The sequence below is a fragment of the Cyanistes caeruleus genome, chromosome 6, assembly GCF_971803275.1.
Source record: "Cyanistes caeruleus chromosome 6, bCyaCae1.hap1.1, whole genome shotgun sequence".
NCBI lineage: Eukaryota > Metazoa > Chordata > Aves > Passeriformes > Paridae > Cyanistes > Cyanistes caeruleus.
The window spans coordinates 58,777,925-58,800,310 of NC_141706.1; the positions used below are offsets into that span (position 1 = coordinate 58,777,925).

At 46.5% G+C, this 22,386-nt stretch overlaps 1 protein-coding gene across 2 annotated transcripts; it reads left to right on the top strand.

Moving 5' to 3' along the window:
• The first annotated feature begins 4,627 nt into the window (after positions 1 to 4,627).
• TNFAIP2 (TNF alpha induced protein 2) lies at positions 4,628 to 22,172 on the top strand. Of its 2 annotated transcripts, XM_086894033.1 has the most exons (13): positions 5,097 to 5,255; positions 5,492 to 5,565; positions 10,461 to 10,812; positions 12,463 to 13,090; positions 14,339 to 14,453; positions 15,684 to 15,809; positions 16,394 to 16,494; positions 16,583 to 16,681; positions 16,859 to 16,982; positions 17,941 to 18,063; positions 18,940 to 19,095; positions 20,163 to 20,284; positions 20,703 to 22,172. In XM_086894033.1, the coding sequence occupies exons 3-13, from the start codon at positions 10,473 to 10,475 to the stop codon at positions 20,842 to 20,844; spliced, it is 2,076 nt and encodes a 691-aa protein (XP_086750159.1). In that variant the 5' UTR covers positions 5,097 to 5,255; positions 5,492 to 5,565; positions 10,461 to 10,472; the 3' UTR covers positions 20,845 to 22,172. The 2 variants fall into 2 exon arrangements, with proteins under 2 accessions (XP_023783267.2, XP_086750159.1); XM_023927499.2 differs by lacking the exon at positions 5,492 to 5,565 and having other exon boundaries at positions 4,628 to 5,255.
• The last annotated feature ends 214 nt before the right edge of the window (positions 22,173 to 22,386 follow it).

Here is a 22,386-nt window from a genome sequence, read left to right on the forward strand (position 1 = left end):
GGGGGAGGGTGGCTTTTCCCAGGCTATGAAGATGCCTGGCTGAAGGTCCAGGGTTATCAAACTGGGAACAGCTGGCTGCCAGGTCAAGGAGACTTCCCTTCCAGCACATGATGTCTCCTGCTCACTGAGATCATGTCAGGGACAGCTGCCCCCAGCCAGAAATCGCTGACATGAATCCCTCCTCCCTCTCCATGTCAGAAAAACCACAGAAATGCACACCTCCCTTGCTCAAATGCCAGGGGAGGGTGCCAGGGCAGCCCCAGGGACAGATGCCTCCTCCACCAGAATATCACAGTAAAGGTGTCAGCAGCCTCAGCTACAACCACTCCTCAAGAAGAAATACCAGGATAGGGATGCAGACCATGCTTGAATACAAGCCCTTCGTTTGATGAAGATTTAGGACATTCTCATTAGGTTTGAACTCCAGGCTCATTACTCAAGCAAGTAGTATCTCTAATGCCAAAAGAAACCCAAATCAGGAAAGCTCTCTGTGGCTAACTTAGTCCAGATATGGCCAACATAAATAGCAGAGAGGAAGACACCTCAATCAGTTGGAAATTATGTTGTTGCAAGCTGACTCAAGTGATCAGAGTTAAAATGCCAATAATCTTGAAAGCTGGATCCACCTCCTCTAGACATCCAACCACTTACTGGCTGCTCTGCCCCAGCTGCTGAGCAGTGACAGTGCCTTTGGAGCCAGCAAGTTCCTCCACAGCTTACTGACCTGCCACGTCCCTGCACTCAATGAGAAGAACTGGGCCCCCTCATGACCTAGCTGATATTGCTCTGGCCTGCAAAGCAGAACCCAAACTTCCATTATTTTGCTGACCTCAAACTCTATAAAATTTTGGAAAGGGTCAGAGAAATGTGGCAGGTGTGATTTCTTGGTCTTTTACATCACATTTTAATGTAAATCCTCTTCTGCTACCCCTTTTTGCCCATGACCCAAATTCTACAAAATTATCCCACAGTGAACAGAAATAAAAGAGCTATTTCCTAGCACAGGAGGATGAAAAGCAATCAGTGACAAGCAGCTCAGGTCACACCACATGCCTCCCCCAGCACAGGGGGGAGGTCAGCCACCCTAGAGACATCCTTCCCTATTCCCCTCCCCAAGCTGCTGCACACCCTGTCCCACATGGAAAAGCTGCTGGATACTACCTGACCCTGATTTTCCAGTCCAACCCCACAATGAGAGTATTTTCTGACTCTCCCAAGCACCAACTCAGGCACCTCTGCTTGGGCTTTGTTTGCCCCACCAGCTCCAGGAGATAGCCACATATTCCCAGTAGAAGGGAGCAAGGACTGCCTGCTTACTCAGAAAGCTGCTTCCTGCCACCTGCACCCAAACCTGCTGCTTTTCTGTTCTGAAACATGCACAGCTGGAATTGCTTAGTGCAAATGAGATCAACTCATAGAAAAACTCACAAGAAAATTACTATCTTCCCTGTCTGGAAATAAAGGTAATGAGAACAACTTTGAACAAAAATCTCAAATACCATTAAATGAATAAGCATATTGAATTAATGGACTCCAGGAAGAACATATTTACCCTCATGACAATCTGCTTCTTGACACACCTTTAGCTGGTAATGAGGATAACAGCTTTTCAGCACCCTGAAAGAAGAAATTAAAACTGCACTTCAAAAGTAATCTCCTTATAAATGCTTCTTGTTGATAGTATCTTCATTTTTACCATCCCAAACTGCAAGATTCTCCTACAGGCAGGGCCCACAGTGCTAATCTGGGGATGAGACATTTGTCTGAGCCAAGTGCAAAGACCCTCTGAATATTTAAAAAGAGGCTTCAGTAGGTCTGAGACCCATCACTGAGCCAGTTCCCAATGTAGATTCCCAGAACATCTCTCATAGACACCCCTGTATCCTTCAGGAATCACATAATTGAAGATGTGAGGAACCAGCCCCAGGTTCCCCCTGCATCCAGAACAGCATCCTCTGCTTTCAGACAGTCATAAACACTGCCTTTCCAGCCATGCCCAGAGCTGCATGTGTGTCTGTGTGTGTGTGTGTCTGTGTCTGTGTGTAAGCCTTGAATCACACCAGGCACCCTGGTTCCTCCCAGGAGCCATATCCCTTCACCTCCTGCATGAAAAGGTCATTGCATGCAGCATCAAGCTCACCTTCAGCTGCCCCAAACCAGCTCTAACAGCAGATTTCAAACTTTGCCTCCTCTCCCTTTCATACTGGCATTGGAGGAGGTGATGAAATACAGGGGAAGTTTCAGCACTCCAGGGCAAAATCTTGCACTGCTACAAATTTTCAGGCTCATGTGGCACCCAGAGTTTTCATCCCATGATCATGGTTATTTTTGGTCACTGGTTGTCAAGGAGCAAGGGGACCCAACCCTGGGGCAATCCCAGAGGGGAACCCTCCAGGCAGCACAGCCAAAGGCTGGCGTGACATGAATCAATGTTTTCAAGAGACCGGAGACCATGGGTTTGCCCATCAGGGCGGCCCCTCTGCTTCTGCTTCCTGTCTTGGCAGACATTGCTGAGGGTGACGTTTTTCCCTGCTACTATGGATTTTTCAGAAAAAGAGTGCCAGGGAGGAAAGTGGCAATGCCAGCAGTTAGGTTGCCTGCCAAAAAGCACAGACCAGGAGAGGCATCTGTTCTCCAGCACTGTGCCAGCTCAACTGGGCACCTTGTTCCAGCACAAACCATGGTCCCAGACCATGGGGGATGTCCCCACACAGGACCTGAATAGCCCCTCCAAAAGTTGTGCAGCCACACAGGTGCTGAGTGTGGGCATCAGGAGCACATCATTCACACTCAGCTTTAAATTCCTAGACCATTTTTTTACATTTTGCATTAGACCAAAGCTATTGGATGTAAAACAGAAATTCTCCCAAGTCCAGTAACGAGGCTTTTGGATTTTCTACCTGCTCCACTCCCTGCCCCACAGCAGCTTCCCTGCAGGGAAGGGTGAAGAGGTAGGCTCTGCAGGACCACAATATTTTGATTTTCTGCCTGCAGGGCAACTGCTTCAACCCAGATCTCATCCAGATGTGTACAGAAGATGCTTCCCATTGAAGCTATCTAAGCAAGGGACAGCACAGCCCTCATAGCCCTCACAGCCCCTCTGCAAAGGCCCCCCATAGCCACTGCTGTCACCCAGGCATCCCCTGCCTGCCCTGAGCCAGCCCCTGAGCCAGCCCCTGCTGTGGCAGCATGCTTCTCCAGATAACAGGCTCACAACACTCCATGGCCAGAGATGCCAGTGGCTAGAAATCAGGAACAGAATTAAGGAAAACAAGTCATATAATCATGGCATAGTTTGGGTTAGAAGAGAGTTTTAAAGGTCATCTGGTCCAACCTCCCTGCAGTGAGCAGGGACATCTTCAGCTACATAAGATTGCTCAGAGTCCTGTCCAACCTGACCTATCCAGGGAGGGAGAAACTCACCTCTCTGGGCAACCTGTTCCAGGGTTTTACCACCCTCATCATAAGTCATGTCTCCCTTCTCTATAATCTAAATTGACCTCTCTTCAGTCCCAAACCATTACCCCTTGCCCTATCGCAGCAGGCCCTGCTAAAACCTTTGTCTCCATCTTTCTTATAGTACTTTCTTATAGTACTTCTTCAAGTACTGAAAGGCTCAAGAAGGTCTTCCACCCACAAAAAGAACAGAGTTTCAGAGGCTCTGGGGTAAGGAAGGAAGCCTGTCTCTTCCAGTCTCTAGGCAGGAAGTCCATCCCCACTCTGAAGGTGTTGGAGGGTATTCATGTCCCCTGGGAGTGCCATGAGCCCTGCTCTGGGGAAGGCACGATGCAGGACCCAGATAGAGAGCTGGGCTTTCAGGCATGCACCTCACCCCCAACAGCCTGCTGGTGGCAGTGCCCTGTTGCCCTGAGAATCAGGCCTTTCGATATTGTTTTCATAATTTCTAGCCATTTTCCCAGGAAAGTAGCTATAAACGTAGGTGTTTATACATTCCATTAAAGATACACCTTTTGATGGACGCCTCTCACTGCCAGTGTGGTTGGGAAGGTGGTGACCTGACTATCCAATCCCTGGTCATTGTTGAAAACCTATAAATACTGAAAGAACAAATAAATTTATCTTCTTTTTTACCACACTTTGAGCTGCGTCCATGTGAATCACTTTGTGTCTGACAGTGACAGTGCCGTGCTCAGAAAGCAAAACTTTAAAACATCATGGAATATCCTGAACTGGAAAGGACCTACAGGGATTAGGAAGTCCAACACCCATTTCTGCGCTGGAGAACCTCAAAAGTCACACCATGCCTCTGAGAGCATTGTCCAAATACTTCTTGAACTCTGTCAGGCTTGATGCCATGACCACTGCCCTGAGGAGCCTGTTCCAGTGCCCAGCCACCCTCTGGGCAAAGAACCTTTTCCTGCTATCCAACCTAAACCTCCCCTGACACAGCTTAAGTCCTGTCACTGGTCACCACTGGGAAAAGACCAGTGCCTGCCTCATCTCTTCCCCTTTGTGAAGGGGCTGTAGGCTGTGATGAGGGCTCCCTAAGTCTTGATTTCTCCAGGCTGAACGAGTCAAGCGACCTCAATTGCTCCTCGTATGGCTTCCCCTCCAGACACTTCGTCATCTTTGTTGCTCTACTTTGGACGCTGTCTAATAGCTTTATGTCTTCCTTACATTGTGGTGCCCAAGGCTGCCCACAGAACTGGAGGTGAGGCTGCTCCAGCTCAGAGCAGAGCAGGACAATCCCCTCCCTTGCCCGGCTGGTGATGCTGGGCCTGATGCCCCCAGGACAGGATTATCCCAGGCTGCCAGGGCATGGCTGGCTCATGTTCAACTTGCCATTGACCAAGAGCCCCAGGTCCCTTTCCTCACACCCCAGGCTGTTTGCACACCCAGAGATGACCACCACAGGTGCAGAACATGGCATTTTTGGGGGCACCGGCTCTATCCCAGGCGGCTCGTGCCCAAGCCACCACCCAGCCAAGCCCTCGGGCAGCGAGCCCAGGGTGCCGCATTCACGGGTCTGTCGCCACAGGGCGCCGGGGCTCAGCTCCTCTGCAGGGACCGACCCTCGGGACCAGGCACTCGGCCGCCAGCCGAGGGGATTTCTCGGTTCTCTTGGCTGGCGGGGAGGTGCGACTGGAGTTTCCCAGCGGGCGGGGGCGGGTCCCGCCCCCGCCCTCCTCCCCTTATAGCCGGGCCGCCCCCGCCCGGGCCGGGGCCCGTCTGACGGTGCCGGTGCCGGGGTCGCTGTCCCTCGTCCAGCCCCGCAGCCCGGGAGCCGCCGCAGGGTAAGTGATTCCGAGCTCCGTGCCCAGTGCCGCCCGCCCGGAGCTCGGCTCTTTCCCCTTCCCCTCGGGCCGGCGCCTCCCGCTTCTCCCGAGCCCCGGCCCGCTCCGGGATCACTCGCTGGGGAGCTCGGGGCTCTCTGCTGGGGCCGAGAGCGGGGAGAGAGTGGCAGATGCTGGACGCTGGGTTGTCGGACTCGGGGACAGGTTTCAGTTAATAATTTCATTGTAATTATCAGCATGGGCAATAAGTCGGACCGCTGGCAGAAGGACAGCAGCTCCAGGCATACCCCAAGGGCTGGGTACCACAAGGGTATGTGCCTGATAATTCCATTGTGACATCTGGGTCTGATTTCTGCCGCTTTTCCCCTAAATTTCAGGGCACAGGCTTAAGCAGTGACTACTGCAAACCATTCCCCTCCTTCTTACCCCTCTGCCTTCCAACACCTTTCTCAAAATCCTGCTGTAGGTATTGGGCACCAAAGCATCCTAAACCCAGATGTGGCACTGGGTTCCAGATCCAGCGTGCCACTTCTGCCCTCTCCTCTTTGCCTCTTTTTAAAGGAAGTGGTTTTCCCCAGAACCACAGGAAAGTAATTCCATTGTGATTCACTCTGTTTGGCTGCACTGAAGAAACATCATTTCAGAGCCCAGACCCTGGATGGCCCCGGGCAGCCCCTGTGACTTGCACCCTGCTGGGGTTACTGTGCCAAGCTGGCACATTTCTGCATTGCTGTGCTTGCTCCTTTGTGGCTGCTTTTTCCTAGTCAGGGATGTCCCACAGTTCCTAGGACTTGCCTTTTCCCGGAGCACTGAAAAGCCTGTAGAAATTCCCCTCTATCTTTGTGCAGCAGCCCCATAGCCACTTCATCAGCTCCTCAGCACAAATTGAAAAATCCAGCCCCAGGGTTATGATCCTCGGTGTGTTCAAAGTAGAATTTCTTTTTGAGGCTGCTGCAAAGTGAGGAAAAGACTTTCTGTGACTGGAGCATATGGCTGATCTAGAAGCCATGGTGCCTCTCTTTGACACCCAAGTTCAGAGCAGAAAACCTGAAGAAACACTCATTCTCCAAAGTATCAGCTGCCTGACCCACCAAGGGACTTTGAGGCTTTCCAGCTCTGATAAAGCAAATGACAACGGAGCAGAGAGCTCAGGTGTGGGTTTGCTTCATTCACCCTCCCTAAAAAAAGATGCCTGGAAAGCCAAAGAATTTGAAAGTGATGAGAAAAGCTCACCAGGGAACTTGTTTATCTTCTCAATCACTGTTAGCTCTAGCAGTGAACTTTGCAAACTCCAGGCCTTAAAGAAGGATTTGGCTTTGGAACTGTATTATGAAAACAAAACTCTAGACAGCAGCAGCTGGTTGCTCTTTCAGCAGCAACAGTTTAAAATCATGCTGCTCAGATTTGAATCAAGAAGGAAAAATGAGGGTACTATGTGCATTTTCTCTGCTTTTTCCCAATAACAGTGTATAGATATAATTTTCTCTTTCTCTGCCTCTTGCCAGGCAGAGCCAAGTGGGAGCCCCCAGATTAGTGGTGTCTGTGCTCAGTACTTAACCCAGATAACAAAAATGGTAGGAAAAAACCCCTCACCTCCTAGGAGGGCTCCCAGATTGCAGAGGTTGGGTCTGGCATCTCTGTGAACTCTGCTATGATGAATTAGCAGTTTGTTTCAGCATCTGCACATGGTCTGAAGTACACTAAACTCAAACTGTCTGCTCCACTCTACTGCTTCAAAGATGGCTTGGTCCAGTGCAATTTTCTTGTGTGGGCAGGGGTAACTACTTCTCCACAGGGAATGGATGGGGAGAGACATGGCCGATGCAAATGCAGAGAATGAACTTGGCTAGATTACTCTGGATTTCTGAGAGGCTGTGGGACAGTGGAGGATATCCACTAAAATGGGATATAAATCCTCATGACCTAGGATGTCAGCAGGCTGGAGAGGATCAAAAATCCAAACAAAGGCTTGTTAATACTGGCAGCAGCTCAGGAAAAAGAAGTCAAGAAAAAGTTCAGCAAAAAAATTCAGAATAGGGATAATTAACAAATCTCTTCCAATGCGTGCTCTCTGGCACACCATGAGCTGCCCCTCACCAATGAAATCATTCTGTATGAAAGCTGTTTACTTTGAGGAGGAAAAGGAGAAAAGGGGAAGCCACAGTGCCCAGAGTCTGAGCTGGGTCCTTCTGTGCCTTGGCTCTGCTCCAAGAGTTTTCCTTTCCCAGGAAAGCTCCAGCTCTGAGGTAGGTGCTGTGATCAGCAGAGAGCTCGCTGTGTCGCACTACAGCTACACCAGCAGTCACAGCACCACGGACCCAGGATGTCTGGACAGGGTGGCAGAGGATGCTCTGTGAGCTGTGCTGCTCTTCTGGTTCAAAACCAGAAGGTGAATATGCTATGTCAGAAATAATTGGAGCTAAAAGCTCCCCTGGCACGTTGCCACATAACAATAATGAGGATGACGATGATAACAGCAAATTAGTAGTAATACTGAGTTGGGAACAATGTCAACTCTTGACCTCAAATCATTACATTTCCCAAGACTTGAATTTGAGTTCTGTGGCTGGGAAATTATTTAGCATTACTCCTTCTAAAAAAGTTAGGAGCCTGCTGGAGTTTTAGCAAGCTGTGATTTGTGAGAAGAGCACAGGCACAGAGGAGCAGCCTGTGGCCATCCAAGTTAGAGCCAACCTCCTGACATGTCCTGTCTGCTGCATTGGGCAGGAGCACATGCTCATAGAGGCAGGAGGTGCAGTGCTAGCACAGCATCTCCTGCCTGTGCCCCCCAGATGTAACCAGGACCACCTCCTTTTAGCTATTTCTTGTAGAAAGTGTTGGCATTTTTTTCTTTAAGTTTCTGAAAAGCATTTCTTACAGTAAGAGGTAAGAGCTCGGCTATCTAACAATAAAGAGGAGATGGACAGAGAACGTTTGGTACCTCCTGACATTAAGACTGGGGCTGCATTCCAAGGTAGAAGTGGGAGCTGGGGTTTACTGGTATTTCTTGCTGCAGATACACAGGCCACCCAGCAGTGGCGCATGATAATCACTGGGCAAGAGTTCAAGCTGGCCAAATGTGAGTGAGCATGACAGCTTTTGCATTGACAGTCTTACCTAGGCACTTGAGGCTGGCTTTTTTTGAGCATTACTAGGACAAAGTTCTAACAGATGTTAAAAACTCAGCTTTTAACCAGCTTAATCATTCCTGTATGGACTCTTGTATGTGTCGTGTCACTTCAATGCTTTTCAAAGATACATTGTATTCATCTTGGCATTGAAGAAGAACCAAAACTGTTTGAAGTCCACCTTTGTGATCAGCATTCATCAAAATGAAAGATGTTAGCCTTTTGTAAAGGAAAAAGTAGAAAAGTTTTTTTGTTAGAAAACATGCAAACAAAAAAATAAAAACCAATAATGCTTTGTTTGAAATAATAGGAGAGAGAGAGAAAGGACTCAGCTGAGTTCAAGTCTGTGCTTGAACAAACAGGAAGGAAGGGATTTGACAGAATTAATCTAAACACAATGTTGTATTGGGAAATGCAGGTTACGAAAAGAGCCCTACAAAAATTAAGAAAGTCCAAATCACTACCAGAGCATGCCTGTTGCCATTTTCTTTGATTGGTTGGTTGTTTTTCTGGGTATTTTTGTAGTGTAAATGTGAAAAAAGGAGCTATTTTCCTCTGCTTTCAGGATTCCAGTGGGGCATCCTTACTAGCATAGCGAGTGAACTGCAGGGAGTTTCCTTCCCCCTCCCATCCTCAGTACATGTGCTAGGGAGAAGTAGGTGCACAGATTTGGCCATGGCACAGCTGCTGGCTAGCCTGGGATTAGCCCAGTTAGTTAAGAGTATGGTGCTAATAATGCTTTGGTTGTGGGTTCATTCCCTGTATGGGCAATTCACTTCAGAGTTGGAATTGGTGATCCTTGTGGGTCCTTTCCGGCTCAGACTATTCTGTAACTCCTGACAGCTGAGCTCTGGTGCTCAGGCCCCCTTTTCTTGCTCAGGCAAGCATAACTCCTTCCCAAATGAGTTTTCTTATTTGTTGTGTTTAGAAAGTAGTAGCATTACTAATCCTGAGCACAGCCTGTCATCCAGAGCAGGGAGAAGGAAGGCTCTCAGCAAGGCCAGGCTCTCACAGCTCTCCGTACCACTCAGCTGCTGTCGCTAACTTGATGCTTCAAAGCGCTCCAAGCTGCCAGGAGACAGCAGGAGGAAACACAATTAGAATGAAAAGCCACAGTCTTCCAACCAGTTTTCCCAGGAATAAGTATCATGTTTTGTATCAGCATGACACATATCAACATTATAAATTTAACAAGGGTATTTGAAGATTTGAAGGCCACATTGTGGCCTTATAACTAAGACAAACTCTTCCTTTATTTAAAGTCTAATTCTTCTGCTGTTACTCAGTACAAGTAAACCAAAACTTCCCTGACAGTTCTTCATACAGATGTGCTTCAGTCTCATAGAAAGTCACTTTAAATAAAGTGTTATTAGAATAAGGATTGGAAACTATGAGTCACTTTATTTATTTACAGTAATTGAATAATTATAATCATTATAAATATGGTTATAGTTATGCAAATAAATATGTTGCAATATATTGAATTATAGAGGAAAATAATTCTAAATATGGTTTCTGAAAAGCAGTTGTAACAATAAAAAGTTTCTGTTAATTATTTGTAGTGTAGGAGTGTTGGTGGTAAGGCAGGACTCTGGCAGGATCATGTCTGTTTAAACAAGGCTAAACTACCCTGATCCTCTTGTTCCCACTTACCCTGAGCACAGATCAGGAAAAAAGGCTCTGAGTAATGTGGGAATTGATCCAGATGCCATATCAGAGTATGAGAGTTTTGTGGTTGCTTTGAAGGCCAGGACACTTATCCCATCCATGTCATTCATGTGCTCGTCCATACTCATGTCCATAGATGCACAGCATCCCATGGGAGAGCCTGACAAACTCAAGGTCTCAAATCAGGACATCTGAATCACCCTCAAAATGGTTCTTTGATTTTCTCTAAGTTAGACCAGAGAGCTTGCTCTGTTCTCTGCATTACCTGGGATGGTGTTGCTCATACCAGATTTGTAGCATTATCAATGTTGCCCACACATATGCCTTGCCACACTTTCTCTGTGGTATTTTTCTTCCTAACCGTTATAATCTTATCTTTTTTTTTTTTTTTCCCCTCTGAAATTTACAGGTTAGAAGGAAAATGATGAAAATGTTACCTTTTTTCCAAAGTGGTCCTTTTGGAATGCGCAGTGGATCAGAAGGTTGCATTGATGCAAACAGGCCATTTGAAAACACTTCAGCATCAGTAGCTGAGCAAGTCCCTGCCTGTCCTGAACCTTCTGCAGATGAGATCTGGTCCAGAGACCAGGAGAGGATAAGAGAAGTGCTGGGGGCAGCCTGCAGAGCTTCACGTGCCTCTTCCATCACGAGCAATGAGAGTTGCATCTCTGCCGGGGACAGTCCTGAGAAGGGGAACAAAGGAATAAAGGGAATGCTTAAAAGTGCATTTAAAATAGTTAAAAAAACCAAGCCACCCAGTGGTAAGTGCTCCTCCATCCTCCTTGCACCACTTCATGGGGCATAGTTACCTCTGGAGGGGCTGTGTGAGGTAGACAATTGTCCCCTAGGGGAAAAAACAGTACTGGTAGATTGAAGTGATTTTTCTAAGAAGCCTGGGGAAAATTGGGCTGAGGGAGACAAGCCCTTGTCCTTTGAGGACACAGTCCTTGAGGAACCGTCCATTTGCAGGTTGTCTATCCAAAACAAAACTTGTTTCTACCTCTCATGGGCACAGGGAACTGTGGGTGGGTAAGAAACCAAGGTGTAACTCTCAGCTCTATTTCTCCATCTCCTTCAAAATCTCATTGTTTTAGTACAAATTATTTCATTTCCAGACAAGCCTTTACTTGTCTAATTGGCATCTCTTCCTCCATGTGTCAAATGCATTCCCTAACTGGTGGTTTTCCTTCTTGGCCTTGAATTTGCTGCTGAAAACAGGCATTTTGTACCTTTGTTCTTACTGCTGCATTGCCCCATCACCAATGTTTTTGGTGTTTTTTTTAGTTTTTTTTAACCAAGCAATTTTTTAAAAGCAACTAGAATTGGAGAAAATATCCCAGATGAGACACCACCAGTGTGTGGTACAATACATTCCTATTTTCCCATCTCAGCTGGATATTCCTCACTGAGTACATCCTGGGGTCGTAACTGATATGTTCACTATCACCTCCCAGTAAGGATTTACTAATTCTCCAGGCATCTCTCTTCCTCCTCCATCTCAAGTTGATTCACACCCAGCTTGCAGCAGAAAATCTGATTTGTTGCTAAGTAACTTTTGTTCTGTTGAATTTCTATATTGTGTTTTGTTCCATTAAATTTCAGCCCATTTACTATTCAAGTTATCCCATTGTTCCTGTAAAATATACCAAGCCCTCAGTTTCAGTAATGTCTCTGAATTTTGTGCAATCAGCAGATGCCAAAAGGGCACTCCCAGCTTTTATGCCACAATCTCTAAGGACAAATGAAGTAAGATGAGTTTCATGAATAATGCTAGCTTTCTCCACCCAAGGTCCTCCATGCAAACATTACACACCTAACAAATCTTATTTTGGGATATAACTTTGCCATTTTAACTAGTAATTTCTCAGGTTGCCCTGTCTCAAGTAGTTCAAATAAGATAGTTCATTTGTATTTGTATAAGATAGTTCATTTGTCTTGCTTGCTAAATGTGTCCTCCCAAACAATTTCACAGGTCAGGTTGTTCCAAATCTATTTCTGGAAAACCCATGTGGTATTTCCTTTAGCACATCTTTAGTTACATTTTTCCATCTACATTATTTCTAAAGCCATGCTTCTGACTTGAGATCATATTAATGGGAAGGGGGATGAGCAATAACTAACTAACTCCACAGGGGTAACTTCTGAAAAAAAATATAGGTGGCTCATGAATAGCTGCCCATATGCAACATACTGGTGATGGGTATTCAAATTTCCATTGCCCCAGTTAGAGGCAAGCCAGAAATAATCTGAACTTTAAATAAACAGATTTTCTATATCGTGTAGGAGCCCAAGAGATAGCATTTTGGAAGTATAAGCATTTTAAAAAATATTTTCCAGAGACATAATTTTTAATAAAACAGAAATCTAAATCTTCACTCTTGGTTAAAAAGAGGCTGTTCTTTTTTCACCAGTCAAACAAGTCATGGATCTCCTTGGAGAGCAAAAGCTTTGTGATGCCATTCAACACCTGTTTGTCCTGGAGAGGAGCCTGTCTAGCAAAAGTGAGGAGGGACTGAACACCAGCCAGAAAGACATTGAGTCTGTCTATGAAGTTCTGAAGCACAAAGTCTTCAGCACCTTGAAAGATTCTGTGCTGCTTGCAAAAACAAACCCAGACCTGCTGCAGCAGGCAGTGGAGGCTCTGAAAGAGCAGGAGAAAGAAGATCAGAGCTACATGTCAGAGAATCCACCTGACCAAAATATGCAATTCAGACCTAGAAAATGGAAAGAGCTTTGGATGGCTACAGTGAAGGAGTCCGTAGAGGCTCGAATGAAAGACACAAGCCGTACTCCTAGAACTGAGAACCTCTCTGCAGTTGGCCAAAACCTTCTGCACATGGGAAAGACAATGAAAGAAGATTTGACAGTGGTTGCCAAGTACATTAACAAGCTTTATCCTCCTGAGTTTAATGTGTTCAGCATATATGCAGAACTCTACCACAATTATTTTGCCTCCCAGGCAAAAAAAAATGCTGAGTCTCATCTGGAAGACAAGGATATTTATCTTCTTCTCTCATGGGTGCACAACTTTTATCCAAAGTAAGTGGGCTTTTGTATGTTTTCCCCTGGCAATCAAAACAGGCTCATTGGCTGCAAACACAGGCATTTGCTTGATTTATGAATTGGTATTACTGCAGTGCAGTCCAGCACCTGGCTAAGTTCTTGTGTTCCTGATGATGTGCTGATTTACACTCCTGGCCAGAACAGCCAGAAGGGACACACTCAAGGCTGCTTCTCTGTAAATGAAGGGCTGTTTCTGGCTTCTGGGCAACAGACACACAGATGTTTAGGGCTTCATTTGTGTGGTAAATTGGTCAGGCTCATTGCCTTGATATCTAATCCAGTTGCAGACCTGGGTTCACTCTTGGAAAATTTGGAAATTTCAGCTCTTTGTACCAGTGGAGATAAAATATGTAGAACAGCCTGAGATGCAATTATCCGGGGCATGGAGGATGTTGCTTAGCTGTTACCCACAGCCTACATTTTCCTCGCCTTTATGAGAGCCAGGGGTGCACCCCTGTGAGAGGACACCCAAGGCCAAGGGTCCCCATAAACCTTGTATGTTATGAAACTGAAAATATTGCTTATTGTGACTAATAGTGCTGGGTGGAGAATTGAGGGCTTCGCTTCTTAGGTGGAAGCCAATAAAGACATCAGCAATGTTTCTTCTGTTCTAAAGTCATTCAGCTCCACTTTTTCCTTTTCATGTTTCACTGATGAGTGAAATGATTCAATGCTTATCCCGGAAGTTTTCCACAGCCAGTGTTGTGCTCTAGGTCAGGCTATTCAGGCCTGAACCAGCCTGTGTTAGGAAGTGAGCAGCTGTGAAGAATAGGGCCCAGCCCAGCACTGGGGACAGTGTTGGCCAAGGTAGCAGCTGCTTTGAGAGTGTTCCCAGAGGCCACCTCCAGGTGTCTGCTGAGGGACCACATCCCAGCCATCAAACACCAGCTTTTCATCTGTTCACCTCTCTATATTGATGAAGAGAGGTCATGTCCAGGTGCTAGACTCCCCTGCTTGCTTCAGGTCCCCCATCCCCACCAGAGTACAGTGGCTCATACTCAGGAGTTTGACAAACCATGACTATTCCCAGGGTTGCTTGTGGTCCCACCCTCACAGGTCTCACCCCTGGCACATATTCATTCAGCTTCTCCAAGTCCTGCCTGGACTAAGGACCATGTACATTTCCATCTGTTTTTTCACTGATATGTTAGTGATTTGCATCAACAACTGTCTTGAATTATACTGCCCTTGGAAAATATAATTGTTTGGCTTTTTTCATTCCAGAGACATGAGAAAAGATTATGCTTTAGCCATGGAGTTGGATAAAGTTAAGCTTGGAAGCCTTTTGCCTTCAAGTCTGAGCAAAGAACTTGAAAATAAATACCTTGACAGTGAAGAGGTAAGAAAGGTTCAGTCACTCCTCTTCCTCCTTTCACTGCTCCCATATGACTCCTCAGAGAAGCTGTGACTTGTCCTGCACACACACTTCTTCACCAGTGAGCCACACACCCTACACACCCTTCCAGGGAGAAGCAAAAGCTTTTGTTTGTTTTTGGGGAACAGGTCACCTTTCTGCTAGATGAGACTTGCAGAGCAAACTTCTGCTTAGCCCTGGGAGTCATGAAAAAAGAACTGCTCTGTTCTTGTAAATCATGTAGACGGGAACAGGGGGAAAATCCAACAACAGATCTTTATGGGAAACTTTCCAGTTGTCTGATAAATCTCCAGAGGGATTTATGATCCCTCTCACAGGAATCTCTGAAGGATCTTGGATTAATCCTGGTCTCTGCAGAGGTGCCAGACCTTGGGTGAGCACAAAGCATGGTGATCTGGTCTCGACAAATCTGTTTCTTTGATGGAGAATGGCCTGGTCTGCAGAAAATAAAAGTTGCTCTGTTTTTTGAATCATCCTTCCCTTAATGGAAACAAGAAGCCACTTTTACAGTACTCCCACAGCTTAGTGCTTTTGGCATTTGGGGCTGGAATTCCTGGAAAATGAGAAGATGAGTTCCAAGTTTAGATGCAGTCTGTGATGGTTTGCATATGGGAGAGGTGGTGTGAGGTCTGCAAAGCGCATGAACAGGGCACTGGGGGATCAGCAATATGTACCAGACGCTGCTCAGACCGTTTCCAAAGCCTCACTGCAGCACAGAGGGGTCAGAGCAGAGAAAATCTAGGAGCACTCTGTTTCCCTCTCCAGTGCTTGTGTGGCGTCAGAGGAGCTCATGAAAAAGGATTGCAAAAGCAGGTAGCTCTGAGTGTGACGCACACACAGTGCGTGGTTGGGGGAATTTGGGCTCTGGTACACGTAGCTGCTGGAACCTTCCTACTCACTGCTCCCCTCCCTGCCCTCCTGATCCCCCTGATGTGGAGGTGTGATGGGATCTTCACTCCTACCTTAGAATACTCAACTCACTGTTGTGTAGGTGGGTATCATGAGAGGTTTGTCCTTGTTGCTGGGAAGTCATGGGTCAAGCATCTCCTAACAAGGAGCCTTTATTTCCCAGACAGGGCTGAGGAAAACATCTGGTGAGCCTGACAACAGGTGGATGGGCGAGTGAAACCTACATAAGGCAGGAGCTGTTGCATCCATGTTGCAGTAAATGCCATTGTTCTTCCTTTCCTAAAGGTTACTGTCAAAAATTCGCTGAGCAGATGCTTAGATAAAGAAATCCAAAGATGGAAAGAAGACAAGGAACCAGAGAAGCTAAATGGGCATTTTCAGAGTGAACTACTAGGAATATTTGTTATCCAGGTAATACAGAGCTATATTAAAACTAAACATTTTTTTAATAAAAATTAAAAATTGCATCCTTTACCTACTTAGGATTTGAGACCTATTATGGTCACTGCAGAAAAGGAAAAGCCACTCTACTTGTGTAGAGTGGTAGCAGAGGTGGGAGATACAGAGACCCATGACCTGTCTTGGGCCTGGTGTACCATGTGATGGAAACAGTATAAGCAAATAAAAAGAAAATATAAGCAAAACAAGAAGAAAAACTGCCTTCATTCTCCCTGTGGAATTTCTTCTGCATCCCCAGCAGCAGAAAGAGATGAGACAGGCTCAGTTGATTGAGAAGTGGGGAGTCTGTTTCTTCCTCCCAAAGAAAGTGCCACAGGCAGAGCTGCCCCTTTCCCTCCTCTGGCTGCAGAGGATTAGTTGAGATTATTTTTAAAAAATAAACCTCTCATATGTTGAGGTTTTTTAACTTGCTTTTTTAAATGCAATCTAGCAACATTTGAAAAAAAAAAGAAACAAAACCAAGTGTCAAATTGCCTACTTTTTCAGCTGTTTTCTGGAGCAGGTGTCATTTAAAATTGATCTCCCTTGTTTGTTAGAGTATTTACAGCGGGCAGAAGCGAGCTGAGGACATCAGCGAGGCGGTGGGTGAGGAGCTGTCCCGTCGGCTGCTGAAGGAGCTGCCAGCCTTCCTGAGGAGGTGAGGTGCTGAGGGGCTGTGGGCAGCAGGGCTGGCCAGCACCTGGGCAAACACTCAGCCACCTCTCCTCTTCCCATCTCCCCTCCAGCTACCGGGATGCCTTTGAAGACTTCAAGGAGAAAAGCAAGAAGCACAGATACTACAAGCCTATACTGATTGCAAATATTAACACCTGCTGGAATTTTAGGTAAGGATCCAAAAGAAAAGGTTTTGCCCCTTCCCCTGCAGGCAATGTATAGAGGGGAGGTACTCCAGAGTGAACAGAGGTAGGTCCATTTGCCTGCAGAAGGTTTGGAGACCTCAGAATTTCTTTCTCTCTCCTCTGAGGATTGGCTATTCTGACCTGTCTGACATTTCCTTGCAGAGAATACACACAGAAGTACATGGCAGAAAAGAACGACAGTAAAGCTGATATCCTCAGCACTCTCGCCGATATTGAAAACAGTGGCTTTGATGTGCTGCTTCAACAGCTCTTTGCCCAGCTGAAGGTACCATATCTGTGCCCCACACCCTCCTGCCCCATGCCTCAGCTGATACCAGGGCAGGGCATGTTCCCCTGCCGTCCTATCTGTGGCTCAAATCTCTGATTCAAATCAGCCAAGTTCAGAAGGGACAGGATCGGTCCTAACCCACACTGCTGCCGGAAAACTCCCACTAAGCTCTCCTTGAGCTGGTCCTCAAGTCTGCAGGCAAAATGGGTGCAGTGACATAGGCATGACTGCACAGGTGAACATAAAATCTGCTGATGGCATCTGAGACAACAGCTGCGGCTGTTTGCTCTCCACACTGTAGGAAGCCATCACTAATGGCATAAACTGCAATTACGCAGCTCTTGGCTTCCCCATAAAGGTGACCTGAAGGGTATTTTTGTGCTTTTGGTTTCCTTCTTTTTTTGTTTGTTTATACATATATATATATAACACAGTCTTTTCTGTGTTAAGCAATTTTGGTGGAGGAAAAGGAAGCGTAGGAGTCAGGAATGTTCAGCCACAATCTCTCCTGCTTTCTCTGTAGAGCCTTTTGGAAGGCATGAGAGAACAGGGGTGTGGTTTTTTTCATGTTCGTATTTATTTACTGTGGCTGAAAAAAATTATGATTGAAAACATCTCCTAAGGATTCATTTTTTTTCCCTGATGGTTCTGTAATTCTTTAATCTTAAAATTTTAATTTAAAAGACAAGATGGTAGGAAAATTTAAAAAAACCCCAGAAATAATAAAAACACCTCCAATATGAACCTTTCAAGCCCTTGGTCATCTTCACCATGAGGAACCAAGAAGGGGGTACAGCCCCTTGTTGCTTCATCCCTGTAAGGCATCACCACACACCCTTGCACAGGACTACATGCCTCACTTTCACTGCATGGGATACTCTACATGTAGAAATGACAAATATACATGTGCATAGAATTTCTTTGAGGTAACTTAGCAGATTTTCCTTTTTTTCAGCCTATGTACAAGAAGTTTACAGAGAATAAGTGGGACTCCAGCAGTGAAATTATGAATGAGATCATTAAAACCACCAGCAAACACATTTCAGACTTCCAGACCTTAAAGGACCCTTTTTACCATGTAAGTCTGAGAGAAATATTGGAGGGATTCTGGGGTGCTGAGGCTGCATTTTCAGCTCTGATCCTCTGTGGCTTGAGTTGCCAGTTCTGGTGAGCTGGCTTGGCATCAGGAAGCCTCTCAGGCAGGGGGTCCATCAGCATGCAGTTTACCCAGCTTAGGCACATAAATCTTACCTTCCTCTGACAGAAGCAGACTCCTGCAGCTCTGCTGCACTGTTTGCAGAGCAAACCACCCCTGATGTAGAGAAAGTGCTTTAGAGACCACCCAACACGTGGCTTTAGTTACAAATTTGGTCTAGCAGTCTTGAAATACAGATGCAGTTGGATGGTTTAGTCTCATTGCTGCTTTGATTGCCCTAGAGACTGGAGGAGGTAGATACAACTGGAACAAATCCCAGAGAACTGAGCCAGAACCACATCCTCACTGGTGCTGGACTATATATGAAATAACATCATATAAGACAATATTTTATTTTCTGCCTTTGCCTTTTTAGTAGCTGAGACAAATGATGATGTTTTATGTGTTAGAGAGAAGAACAGGAAGAGCACCATGAATTCCTGTTTCTCTGTAATACTGTTACTCCTCTAGCACATGGAGATCTTCTCTGCGCATTAAACTCTTCCCAGAAGGAAACAGTATTTGGAAATTCCCATACTTATTAGAGCACAAAGAAATTCTCAGCATCTAGGCTGTGGTGTAACCAGTCTTGGGAGGTTGGCAACCAGGACTGTTCCTGCTGTGTCATTAGCAGCAGGCGTTGGTGGGACACGTCTCACAGCACCCAGGGTGGCTTTGTCCTCCATCCACACACATGGTTTATTCTGTCCCCAAGCAAAAGAGAGTTGGATTATGATTCCCCCCTCTCCTTCCCACCAGGCTATCATTGAGAAGATCCATGTCCATTTGGTTAAAGAGTACATCATGAGGCTGCTGAAGAGGAAGGTCAGCCTGAAAACTTCAGCACAGCAACAAACTCTGGCCCAACACATCTCCAAGAATGCTGCTGACCTGGAAACCTTCTGCACCAGCAATGTACGTGAGTGCTTGCCATGAACATGTCAACACAGGGCATAGACACACTAAAAAACAGGAAAATAATTCTGGGAACTTTTGTTAACTTTTTCAACTCAGCTTAACTTCTTGGAAGGCAAGACCTTAGGCAGAAAGAGGTCTCTAAGTGCATGTAGGCAGAAAGGCTCCCCTATTAGCAGCTTGCTCCTCCCCACTTAGAGATACACGATTTCATCCTCCTTTGTCCCATAGTCTGTTTACTTTTGAAGGTTTATATTAATAGGGTCAGAAGACTTAGATAATATTTTCCAGTTTCAGTACAGCTTCCATGGAGTCTGGGTTTCCTCTCACCCTTGATTTCCCCCACGCTGCAGCTTTTAGGTCAGCCAGGGGCTAAAGCAGGCAGTGTGGGGTCTGTGGTATGCAAGGAATTTCTCCATAACAGACACAGCTGGAATGCCCCTCTCTGTCCTTTGAGATCACCTCCCTCCTTCCATGCCTCTAATTTTACCTGCAAAAAAAGCTAAAAGCTAAGCCAAAACCTTTCCTCCACCACCCCATGCACATTTGGCTGGAGAAGGAACAAGTCTGAGTTTCACATAGGATGGGTAGGAGGTCAGGCAGCTGCACCTTGGAAATTCCAATGGCCAGGAAAAAGCTCCAGCTGGGGCTTCTATCCAATTTTGGGAATACCTGGAGATACTAAAGGCAGGCCTGTGTTTGTAGCTGGGGCAGAGCAGCACATGGCAGTGACTTACCTGGCCTATCAGCCCTTGTACACACACCAGGCAGTGCAGAAACCCAAGGAAAGGGAAATGAGCAGAGGGAATCTACTGAGGTGGATGTGGAAGTCCCAGTCTTATAGCAAACCACACACCACTTGTGTAAGAAGATTAAAAACCATCAAAAAACTAATCCAGTTTTTCCAAGGCTGCCTCAGGCAGAAACATCACGGAAAACAATGAGGCACCTAAAATCACTGATGTGTCCTTTCCTCTTGCCAGGAAACAGCCCCAGGACCCAGCTGTCAGGGTGGGTGGCATTTTGCATACCCATGATGTCCTGCTAACTACTTTCTCTTCTCACAGGGATCTCAAGCCACATGGCTGAATTCTGCACTCCCCAAACTGGCTGAAATAATACGACTTCAGAATTTAGATGCTATTAAAATTGAAGTTGCAACACTCGCCAAAACATACCCAGACATCCGGTAAGAGATGCTGAAACAGATTTGCTAACACTCATAGGAAATTTTAATTGATCCAGAAAGCAGCCAAATATGAATGTAGGTGAGGTTCACATAGCCTGAGCCTATAAACCTGGGTGGGGGCTGCCTTCCAGGCTGTGGCAATCCCAGTCCTATCAGAAAGCAAAGGAAAATAAGAATAAAAGCCTATTGATGCATTCTAAATTCTGGCCTGATTTTTTCCTTTAGCTTGGAGATTCCCTTTCCTACCCCAAACATCCCAGAACAGTGCAGGGTCTTGTGTAGGACTGCCAGATGCTGAGCTGGCACCCACAGGGGACATCAGTGTGTGTCACAGGGTGGGAGCCACATCCTGGTGCAGTGGCCCTGACATGTGGAGGTGTGTGGGAGGAAATAACACCTGCCTGTTTCTCTTCCACAGCAAAAGGCACCTGGAAGCGTTCCTGCACATCAAAGCCAATTTGTCACGCAGTGAACTCAAAAGCATCCTGGGCTACTTGGCGGACAGCACAGCATCCACACAGCCCAAGGCCCCGCTCTTCTCCAACATAAACGTGTCCTAGACCAAGGCATGCCTTGGCACCACCCTGTGCTGGGCTGTGGGGTGAGCTGGGGATGGACACTGCCCTCTGGAGCAATGCACAGCTCACACTGCCACCTTTCCCTATGGAAAGTGCTTTGCCCCAGTCTGGTTTTCAGCATCTCTGTGGGAATCATCGTCCTCCATGTGGGGCTGGGTGCAGGGTGCACCCATGGGAGATGCAGTGCTTGCAAGGGCTGCGGCTGCTCCTCACACCAGTCATGGATTCCCCCTGAGGTCTCCTTGGTGCCACCACATTCTCTGCCTGGACACTGCCCTGGTGCTCTGAACTCCATCTACCTCTCAGGGTGCCACAAAGGCCACATCACAGACCAAGCAGGTGCCACCTGTGTAGCTTTTGGTCTTCTGAGGAAATGAAGGGAAACAAAAACTTAAACCAAAATTAATAGATGTTGTAGAAGTCCCATGTAAGCATGCTTTCAATCTGTCTGCCTTCCTCAGAGCCAGGCAGGGCAGCTGTGTTAGGCTGGCAGGAGAGGCATGAGGTTCATGGTGAGGAGGAGCTGCAGCTCAGTCATGGCAGGGCTTCAGCCAGCCCCCTTGGAGCAGCTGCCTGCTCTGACCCAGGGCAGCAGCACTGCCAGGTCCTTGGGGTTTCCAGTGGAGAACTGGCCCTGGAGAGCGTGTGCTTCCTTCACCTCTGTGAGGTGGGAGCACCTGGGCCTCTGGCCACCAGCCCCTCTGCAGTGACCCCATCCAGCGCATCTGCACAGAGGGACCTCTGCTAACAGAGGCTGGGAGCAAGCTGCCTTTTGCAATGGACTGTGTGGGCTAAGCCAGCATCTAGTAAGCACTTTGGATATTACTGAAGTCCTCCTTATCAAGGAGAGGACTTTTCCAGGCCCCATTAACAACATGGGCCTTGGATAAGGTGTGGAACTGGTCTCAAATGCCATCAGTACTTACTGAGCACCCTGTATGTGTCACCATTCTCTTGCTCACTCCTTCCCCTCTTGCTGTGAGGTAGATAGGAAAACACAAATGGGTCTCTTGTGAAACTGTGTTTTGTTTCTTACAGCCCAGCTTTTTTGGGAGCCTAATCACTTGCCAAAACAACACTGTATATTTGGAGACCTTTCCCTTCTGTTTTCCTCTATTTGAACTTTTGTATCTGTCTCTGGAAAGTCAGTCCAGAAGGAAGATGCCTGATGACTGTGCAAACTATATAATGTATTTATATGTATATGCAGTATATCACTGGTGTATTTTTGCACCCAATTTTATTTTTTCTCAGTTAGAGATGCTAATTTGCAATGTTTATAATAAACAGTATTCAAATATGCTAGAAAACTGACTCATTTATTCTGTCTCTGGCTGTTGTTTACTGTGTTGCCACAGCTGTCCTCCTTCAAAGGGCCATTTCTCCCAGCCTGCTCTGGTGAATATCACACACTGGTTCCAATTAGGGAGTCTTGCTGGACTATAGACAGGCTGGAAGAGCGTTCTGCTGCCCCTGTAAGATATTCACTGAGCATGGTTGGCTGCTTACTAGCAGTGGCCAGTG

Coding starts and splice junctions, on each gene's coding strand:
- TNFAIP2 (XM_023927499.2), top strand. CDS start 10,473: ATGATGAAAATGTTACCTTTTTTCCAAAGTGGTCCTTTTGGAATGCGC. Junction 14,454..15,683: donor AATACCTTGACAGTGAAGAG/GTAAGAAAGGTT, acceptor CCTTTCCTAAAG/GTTACTGTCAAAAATTCGCT. Junction 18,064..18,939: donor TAAAGGACCCTTTTTACCAT/GTAAGTCTGAGA, acceptor CCTTCCCACCAG/GCTATCATTGAGAAGATCCA.